This window comes from Anopheles ziemanni, chromosome X (assembly GCF_943734765.1).
Source record: "Anopheles ziemanni chromosome X, idAnoZiCoDA_A2_x.2, whole genome shotgun sequence".
Taxonomy (NCBI): Eukaryota; Metazoa; Arthropoda; class Insecta; order Diptera; family Culicidae; genus Anopheles; species Anopheles ziemanni.
This window is the reverse complement of record NC_080707.1, coordinates 4,663,791-4,673,858: the sequence shown is the minus strand read 5'-3', so window position 1 is coordinate 4,673,858 and position 10,068 is coordinate 4,663,791. Positions and strand designations below refer to the sequence as shown.

Genomic DNA, 10,068 nt, shown 5'->3' with positions numbered 1-10,068 from the left:
TCATGAATCTGTGTAGAATTTGTAGATCTACAACTAACAAGATATGAATCACGGCTTTCGAAATCTAGGCATATTGGAAAACTAGGTTAAACCGGAGTACCCCAGAAATCTGGACATTCTGCTAGAACCTGCACATTCCTCTACTACGGTCTACTTGAAGGATCTATGACATCGATCAAATTCCTCTATTCGGTTTGATGAGAAAAGGGTTCAGGTAAGGACTCCACGGGGGAGGGACTCTACGCAGATAGTTTCTCAGCCTAGCGAATTCCAGGAAGCCAGCAGAGGTTCGCGTCCGACAAGGTCCGACGGCTCAAAGCACTCCTGGTCATTCTAAAGATAGAGTCCATCCATCGAATTCGGAAGAAAGAAACACACGTCACCTTACGTTTCGTTGCTTGTTTATTCAACCCTTGTTTTTAACGTGTGTGATGGCAGTGCTGGTCTCTAATTTAATAACAGCCCCGTGTTCGGTCCGCATTGTCATCAATAAGGGTTTAATGGTAGCCGACATTCCAATCTGGCCCCCGGATTGCGTGAACTCGTGGCCCCTGGGACCGGTTTCCGGGCGATGCCGGAGTTCATCAGCGGCATCCGCCATGCGCCTAATATGACGCCCACGTCAAGTCGATTTGCGTCAAGCGGTAGTGGATCGCCGGTAGAGCGGGGGGTGCGCTGGCTGCGGCTCCGGCTCTCGGTTCTTCCTTCCTCGCGCGGCAGCGGACCTGTACCTCGGAAGCACCACAGACGACGCGATCCCGCCGTATCGGTTCTGGCTGGCTGGCAATGATTGATGATCGTATCACTTCGGAATCAGGTTCGTCCGTCCACGTCCTGTCCGTTCGAATGATTCGTGGTCATTAAACATCTATCACGACTACCAGGTGATCCACGCTGACCCTTCGGAGAGACAAAGGCGGAGAACCTCGTCAGCGCTGCGAGGCACAATGGAGACGCGTGTGTGAGAGGCTCGAGCAGTTGGAGGCCGAGGGGAGTTCAAACGCACCGAAGGGGTTTGGCGAGCTAAATGTGTTTGCTTAAGCTCAATCATCGGAACGTGATTCCCGGTTTCCAGGTAAAACACCCCGCGGTAGCAGCGAACGGTCGAGACGTCAGAGAAGAAGCTCTTCCGAGTGGTGGAAAGCCTGGTACGCCTCAGGAACGCAAGCAAACCATGGTGTTGCACTTTTGCTCAGATCAGATCACATTAATGCTTGGAGTCTTTGGTGCCTACGAGCAAGCTGGCAATAACACCGACGGCGTTAGGCAACGGCTGAGAGGTTGGTTGGAAAACAAGGAACCACGTCCACAACACAGGAACACCACCATGCGAGAGAAATTGGAGTCGCCCGATGAACCGAGGGGCGGGAAGGGGACGGCCGAGCCGTCGAGCCGTAGGAATCTGATCAGATTCCCAAACTCACTGGCAACTCTTGCGCGTTTCGCATCCATCTCGAGCCTCGCTTATCTCGAGTTTCATTTGTTTACCACCTACTGCTTTCTGGGATTTTCTGACGCTGTGTTTTTTCTCCCCCCGCTGCCTTCATGTTTGTTTTGGATCTCGCTCCGAACTTGTCGTGGCTCCCACACACTCCGATTCTTCTTTCCGGCCTTCATCGACGCTGTCTCTACTTCGCCCTCTCCAGTGCTTGTCTCTGCCAGACCTTTTATTTTATTTAACTAATCATCAATTTGCATGCTGCGTTGTGCGTTTCGGGACGTGCGGGGAAAGTTGGAAGAAGGGAAGCACACACACGCCGGATCAGCAGGAAAACGGTATCGCTGTCCTCACGGTTGCTTGAAGCCGAGAGATGCCGATTCGCAGAATACTGGACATGTCATGTGAAGTTCTCCCTCTCTTACTGAATACTCACCTCATCTCGCTTCATCGGAAGTGGAATGCAGGCGCGAGCAAATCCCTGTTCACGTCCCTGTGAGTCAATCCGGTCGTTGCACTCCCACAGTCGCAGTCCCTGGATCTGGATCGCGTGGAGTGGAAAAGGAATGCGCCTAAAATAGAAACGAAAAACCCAAATTCCACATGAGACGCCACTATGCTGACTTTCTTGGACTCCGAGAAGTACCAGTATGCTGGCCGGATGCCTAGATCACCAGGGTTACCTGTTGCTACCAGCCTCCCGACCGGTCCAAGCCAGTCAATCAATCCCTAGCCATCCCGGCGGGAGCCTTGACCCCTAGCGTCCAGCGGTGACACGAGTGTCCGGGCGTGCTCCGGAGACTACCGGTCGTGAGTTTGGCAAGCTGGCCGCTCCGCCATATTGGATGGCCTCGAATTTTGAGCTTGGCTGCCGTTACCTGCTGGCATTCCTGGTGCGCTGCGGAGGCTTGATTGCCTCGGAGATACGGGTGCCAGCGCCGCGGGGACTCCGGAGTATTTCTTTTCCCAGCCTGCCAGCCTGGGACTGCAGGAGCTGAACGACGGCGAGCACTGACTAGAACTTGGAACGACTTTAAAATGTAGCTTAACTCCCGATGAGTTTTGCACTCCGGTCTGTCAAACGGTCTGTCGTAGGGATGGCCGAACGTGAACGTTGAAGTCGTAGTGAACTAGTCGTAGTGACCATTTTGGAGCCATTTGCTTGAAGGAACAAGGCTGCGAGCCGTTGTCTAGCAACAGCTTGTTGTTTGGCAGCGTTCTCTAGTTCGTCGAGACAAAAGCAGGCGAGGCTCAGGATCGAACAATTGCCGCGGAAGTGTTTACGCAACGGGGTTAGATTCGCCGGGAAAGCTCCAAAGACCCACCAGGGTCCCTACTTTTTCCCCTTCTTCTTCTTCTTCTGCCCCTCGGGCCAGGCGAAACCGCGCGACTTCAGCACGTCCTGGATGTTGTGGCAGATGTAGTACGCGTTCTCCATCGCCGCCTCGTTGAAGATGTCACCCTGGAACTTGGACGACTTGCCCCCCTTCCCCTTGCCCTTCTTGCCCTTGCCCTTCTTTGGCTTCGCCTCGCCATCCTCCTCGTCGCCCTCCTCCGCCTCCGCCTTGTCCTTCGCTACCGCTCCGGCGCCAGCCGCACCACCACCACCACCACCACCACCACCACCACCACCGGCACCGCCCGAACCACCGCCAGCACCTCCCGCCGCACCCGCCGACGCGTCTTTTCCTCCTTTTTTCTTCTTACCCTTGCCGGCCATCACCGTTTGCCGAGGCGTTCGGTGCAAGGTTCGCGCACAGACTGGCGTGCACCGGCTGGCGGACCGGCTGTTTGCACAACCTCCTGCGTTCCCGTATCGATCTAACAGAACCCACCCTGCTTGCTGTAGCCATGACAACAAACATTCTCGAGGTAGTGGACTAACGCCGACGAGCTTCTTTGTTTTTTTGGAGGCTAATTTTTTAACGCCACGGTCCAATGTTTGTCTTTTGGGGGTATTCACAGGAGTAGTACGAACCACGAGGCACTTCCACGGTGCGGAGATGCGTGTAAATATTTCCAAGAGGCCGTTCATCACTCGCGCGTTCATGCATTTGTTGCCGCCGGTTTCCTTCTGCCGGGGGCCGATTTTTTTTTTTGTTTTCGGGTTTTCTCAGCCTCTCTGGTAGGTTCCTCTCAGACCGGGCCGCTGTCAAACGGTGCACGAATTTATAAATATTCATACGCACCACGGCAGGGCACTCCGGTGCAAAACAAAGCAGGGCGCACGGCTTTTCCCGTGATCTTATCGCCGCGGTTTGCGCGGAGAGGGTTGCTCGCTCGGGCAATAAATATCGAAATTAAATTTTGCCTTCCCATCGCAAACAGCCTCCCATCGGCCTGGACGTGCAAAGGCCGGGCGTTGCAAACCTCTGATTTTCGAAGAGTGAGTGCCGCTAGGAAGAGCTCGTAACTCACCGCGCGATGCGCGTCCGGTGGTCCTCGGCGTCGCGGATCGGGGAACCTGGTTCTGCCTGTCAGCGCCTTCATTCATTACGCGAGAGGGTTCGCGGCACGCGGGGTCCAGAAGGCTCCGGTCGGCATTCCGATTGCGGCCGATCAATAAATCAACCAATCCGATGTAACACCGTACCCTGTAACCATAGGCTTCGTGTAAGGCGCACGATCGAACCATCGGGGAAAAGCACGATCCCGGTCCCGCGTCGCCCAGTCCCCAGGATCGGTTGGCGTGGAGACGACGCTGGCGCAAGGACCGAACCGCTGAGCTGCCTGTGTTGGAAGATTTATGAGGCGTTTACCGCCTGGAAGCCATCGAGTCGACTCGGGACCTCTGATTCGCGTATCGCGTAATTAATCCTTCGCCCGTATTCGCCCTTATTGACCCGGTTTCTTCGCGCATTGACCTGCACGACCGTACGGGGTACTACGGATTTTGGAGGCTCCCGCTCCGGAGTTCGGGAAGCAACAAGCAAAAAAGGACCACCTCTCACTCTCTCTCTCTTTCGATCTCTTCAGCGACCCCACAGGTACAAATCGGCACCTCCAGACGGCCGGAAGGAGGTGCTCAAGGTGTAGTTTGCCCAACAGTGGGAACTCCTGCTTGCGACGATCCTGCGCCTCAAAAGGCGTCCTAGAGCCGGAGCAGGGGAAGGCAGGCAGGGCGCAGGAAAAATGCAACGAGGGAATGGAACGAAAAGCAACTTTGCAAAACGCCCAACAAGCACGTCCGCAAACCCCCCCGAAAGAGGGTCCGTTTCAACGCCACGTCCATCGTGGGTGCCACATGCTCCGGACCACAGCCTATAATTAGGGCTTCATTAAAGGGGTGGTCCTATCAATTTTTCCATTTTCCCGTGGGGCCCGGATCCGCGCCGTCCGCACGGTGTGATCTCTCTGCTCCAGCTCCAGGGAGAACTCGGCCTCTTCTGCAGGCGGTGGGATCGTTTCCCTGCAGACGCTGTCTGGTTTCTCACTCTTGTTTGCTCACGCGGTGATGGCTCGAATCGCTGCCATTAATGCTTTATTGTTTCTATTACTGTTACTGTTACCGTGCTATTATCTGCGTCCTGTGTGTGCTCCCTTTTATACTCGCCTTTCGTTCCCAAGCCCCCCTCCCCTCATCACATTTCGCTGGCGCTCGCCTCCTTTCCGTCTTCTACAACACCCTGCGGCAGACTCCTTGACCTCCGCGTGGTAGTCATTGCTTATGCGCTAAATGCAGTGTTTGGGTTCGGTTTTGTGTACTTTAGCACCGATTGACCTGCAGCAGCTTCACGAACGGTTCGAGAAAGAGAAATAGAGATAGAGAGGAGTGAGTGAAAAGTATCGTTACCTTGGGTCTTTTAACAGGCGTTACCGGTAACTGTTGTCTCGAGGGCAGGTGTTATTGTTTTAGACGAATGCAATGTTTCACTGCAATGAAATGACATTTGACTCTTCAGCTGAAAGTGACAGTCATCGCTAGTTTTCTTTGCGTGCTTGACTGCAACATTGCAGTGATCTACTCAGGGTGGTAATGCATCAAAAAATCACATTCAGCAGAAGTGTCAAATGTTACTTCACTGCAGTGGCAGATTGCATTCATCTTCTAGTAGCTTAAGTGAACACCTTCTGACAAATCCGTTCTAGTTCCTCAGCAATCTATTTATTCCTCGTTGTTACGTAGTTTTACTTCTTAACAAAAACATTTACTGTGGTTTATCTATATAATAAACCTCTGTATTAATTTTAACTAAATCGTTTTTTAATTCACGCCAAATGACCAAAATTTTGGTTAGAGACATAATCTGGGACAATTGAAATCTGTAACAAACAGAGATGATGGTGAAACAAACATAGTTTATGCGTTAGAGACTGAAACGGATGCTCTATTTCAATTGTTGGTAGGTTATAGGTTAAAAGCAAGCGACAACGACTGTAAAATTTTAGATTCTGGTTGCTTTCCGGCTCCCAAACTACATGTTCCATCCGTTGAACGTATGCTCGCTGTCAGCGGATGGTCCGTGTTGCAGCTGCTACTCTGTACCCAATGTCTTCCCGAGAGTGTATTTTATCTTTCTCGTTGGAAAGCATCTCTACCGCAACGACTCCATGGTGAATTATCGTAACCTTGTGTGGTTTTAGGAACTGGAGGTTCAGGATTCTTTGCTGGCAGTCTGGATCCTCCGTTGGTTCAAATCAGCGAAGTTGGTAGAGTTTGTTCCACGAAATGTCATCAATGTCGCATATCAATCACCGAACCTCATCGCAAATAATGTCCTGTCGATGCCGGGAGGCCTCGCTACGCCATAAAATTCACCTTCGGTATGAGTGATGAGAGGCACACAACGTATTTGGTTTCACTTTAAGATCATTATTTTAGGTTACTCCGATAGGCTGTTATCTGATCTGGGCACTCTGGTCTCCGAAGCCGGCTCTGTCGCTGGAATCTCCCGTGCTGGAACCCGGACTTTGGTGGCTGGTAATCAATTTTCATACTAGAAATAAATTGACAATTAACATACTAATTAGGGACATGCTGCCCGTTCGCATATAAATTTCCACCGCCTTATGGCCTGCGAACGCCCCTCAAGCACCCAGAGGAGACCTCAGGTGTATCGTTAATATTGATTTATGAGCCCCGGTCCGCCCTTCCCTTCGGGTAGTCCGGGCGTCCTTTTTTCCCTGAATTTCTCCACGTCCACCTTCCGAGGCCGAGCCCGAACCTCTGGCTTGCGTTCTTGGCGGCGTGGAGTGATTGTTTTCCTTACTGTGTGTGTGTATATGTATACTTTTATTTATCGTATACCTCTAACACAACCTTCTGAGCAACCTGCCGCCTCCTAGGATGGTCTGGAAAGAGGATCTGCTCCGTCTCGCACAAAATAGAGCCCTCGGGGCTGCTGCTGCTTCCGAATCCAGCGGAGCGATGTTGTCTTTCCACCATTTTCGTCGCCAAAGAACTGCGCAAACATCCGGTGACAGGACAGGCCTGCTAACGCCCTGCCCTATGAAGCGGCCGCGCAAGGCAAAAGGTAGGCGATGTCTGTTAGGCGCAGAACATTAATGTATATTTTAATTAAATTTCCTTTTCCATTCCTCCACTCCCCCCGTTCTCCTGTCCCTCGATGCGTCGGTCCGATTAATTTAACAGCCCCATTATGAGTAGCTAATTTGCCCAACGTGAAGCAAAGCAACGAAAAAGGAATGGTCGCCATTTGGTGCGTCGCTGCTTGCCTGCATATAAAGTTCAAAGTTTGCACGTTCGCTTGTCAAACATACAGACACACACACACAGCTAAACAAACATTCGTTTCCGAGAGCAATATACACGCATGTAAATAGATGGTTAATTAAAAATGCGCGTTAAGATGTCGTGTCGATGCCAATTTCTTCTTCCTGTCGACATAAAGTACGCGAATTGTTTGTTTCGAAAGGACGCACCGCTCGCAAATGCAAATGGAACTCACCTGCAGCAACGTAAATAATTTGGGGAACCTTTGGGGTTCATTGTGGGGTATCCTGATACCGTTATGACGTTGGATCGGCCGATCGAGTCCGTCGTTTTGACAGCTTCATCCATTACACGCCTGGTTTGTTGACAATATTCCAGCCAGAAAGGCTCTCTACGGGTATTCTCTACGTAAAGTAACTCAGCGATGTATATGAAGCTACCGGATTGTCTGATAGCAAGAATGGTGAGTCCAGACTCCAACAACTCCCCTCGCTAAGATCGCAGATGAACTGAACCCCTCTAATGGGGCGTCGCTCCATCAACTGAAGCTGAAGCTTCACTCCTGAGGCGGAGAACTTTGGGTTAATTAAGCTGGACCACAAACTGTGTCCATGATGCCTGTTTATCAATTTATCTTCAACAATTCTGGCATCATGGTTGTCTTCTCTACCAGCACAGCCATGGATGAGGACCTGAACCTGAGGATGACATTGGAATTCGGCACAGTCTACAAGAGCAACTTCCTGCAGGCAGCTGCCAAGCGGCTCACAGCTTATCGTATCTTTTGTGCGTTGAGTGAGCACCAAAAAGTTGGTACTGGTTGGTACCCGGTGACACACACACACACACTCGCGTGCCCGGGAGATTATCGGCGCTACATGTTTATGAGACCCTGAATCACCCTCAGGAAAAGACCCTCCGAGGCTCGTTGACAGCCCGAAATCAACATCCTGGTGACACACACCGTAGGACTTCGATGGTCCGATCTTATCTCTGCTCTTCGCTATCGGATCTCGCCCACCGAACACGGCCGCAACAGATGTCAGCTCCTCGAGCCGGCTCGGCTGCCCTTCCTCCTCCAGCAAAATGCGACAAAAATATGGAAGAGCGAAAAAAGCGTCACCTAACACACATCGCCTGCCATACTTTTAATGGGTGTTTTCCCCGTTGCTCTTTCTTGTATCGCATGTATGTTTATTGCTTCCTCGTGTGCAGCCTCTTCCGGGTGCCTGCCTGCCTGCCGGTCCTCTGTTGGCCTTTTTTCGAACACTCCTTCCCCTGCAATATCCTTTTCGAACGAACCGACCGTAATGCTTTCATTTTCGTGTCACCACGCAGTTCCCGGATTCATTAGATCGTGTAGTACCAAACACACCAAATCCAAAACCCCTCAATCTGCCACTCAAAAACACTTTCCCTTTTCACTCCGTCCCTCCCCCAGATGAGTCCGCAGTGGTTAATTAATTCCGCGTCAACGCGAAGCATTTGCCTTAATTTTTGAGCCAACAGACTAAAAACAAACAAAAAACAAAACCTGCAAAATGAACGAACACACCCCGAAGCGCTGCAATAAAATGCTCGGACAAGTAAAAAAAAATCCGCGGAGCGTGGATAAGACAGGATTGGTTAAGGTTAAGGCACCATTTCCAGAACGAATCTCACGAACTCGAACACTCTTCTTTCTTTAAGCATCGAGGGAAGCTGGCGAAAATGCACCGACATGTTGCTGGTTGAATTATGCAGTTGTCAAATACATAAAGCAATGGAACATGGTAACGTAAAAGTTAAACACAGAACACGAAATTGAGTATGAGATTATATCAAATGTTCAAAAACTTCAACAAGTATCTACTTTGAGGACATAAATATGTATTTTCACGAATACGAAAGGAAAGGATTGGATTCATAAAAAGAACATTCAAGAAAATAGAACAATGTATAAACATAAGGTAAACAACTAACATTTTCCAAACTTAGTCAATCACCACCTCTGCAAACTAAAAACAAATCAAAGTTGTACGAATTCTACATTCTTATCGAATGAATATTTTCTTTTTGATAAATCATTTCGTGTTGATTACAAATTTAACTAAACACACTAAACTTTAAAAAATCAAATCTATTTAAAAATAACAAATAATTTTAAAATATCGATAATTACTACCCATTTATCGAAAGTCCCATTTTATCCACTTCGCGGGTGATGGCACCAATCCTTATCAGCATTTTACACTGATATCGTAGTGAAATAATATATCAGAAGCTTGTAGTTATTACACTTATGTATCCTTTGTGAATGTTTATCTTTGCTTTAGTTTTTAAAACTGTTTGTTTAAAAATTTGTATATGAAATGTTTATCAAAAACGATTGTGCTTAAAAAAGGTACTATTCAATTACAAAAATGTAAAAGAATATAAATAAATGTTTTTCGCTGAAGAGGTGCATGTTGCATTGCAAGAGAAAAACGTAGCTCTGTTACCCAAAATGTGCAAACATTATTTTATTATACAAAAAAGTAAAAACATACCTAATATCTTAGGTTCGGAAAAGGACATATGTTTGTCTATCTTTTTGTTTTTAATTTAATTCTATTACCGTCACATTACGTTCGAACATATCGCGGAATTAAAAGCCAAACACTTCGCCGAGGGACGTTTTATTATTCCATTTACAGCACCTTCCGAATCTTTCGCATGCCCCCTCCCCCTCCCGCTGTCCGATTAACCTCCCGAATGCAATCAGAGTTTTTCATCTACAAAACCCCCATTTGTTCGTAGGAAAACATCACCCGCCTCATGTTTGTCAATTAACCCTTTCCCGTTGGGCAGCACTGAATCGGCACGAATCTGTTGCCGGGAGGATTTATGGGCATCACTTCACCCCGGGTTGCACCCCCTCCCCGGTTTTCCTCTTGCGCAGCTACCATTAACCCTTTTAAAATTAGAACCGGAGTGT

The 10,068-nt window shown here is 49.3% G+C and overlaps 1 protein-coding gene across 1 annotated transcript; it reads right to left on the bottom strand.

Moving 5' to 3' along the window:
- Positions 1–2,771: 2,771 nt before the first annotated feature.
- LOC131291266 (small lysine-rich protein 1) lies at positions 2,772–3,158 on the bottom strand. Its single transcript, XM_058320454.1, has 2 exons — positions 3,056–3,158; positions 2,772–3,019 (listed from the first exon to the last, which is right to left on the bottom strand). The coding sequence occupies exons 1-2, from the start codon at positions 3,156–3,158 to the stop codon at positions 2,772–2,774; spliced, it is 351 nt and encodes a 116-aa protein (XP_058176437.1).
- Between the last annotated feature and the right edge of the window lie 6,910 nt (positions 3,159–10,068).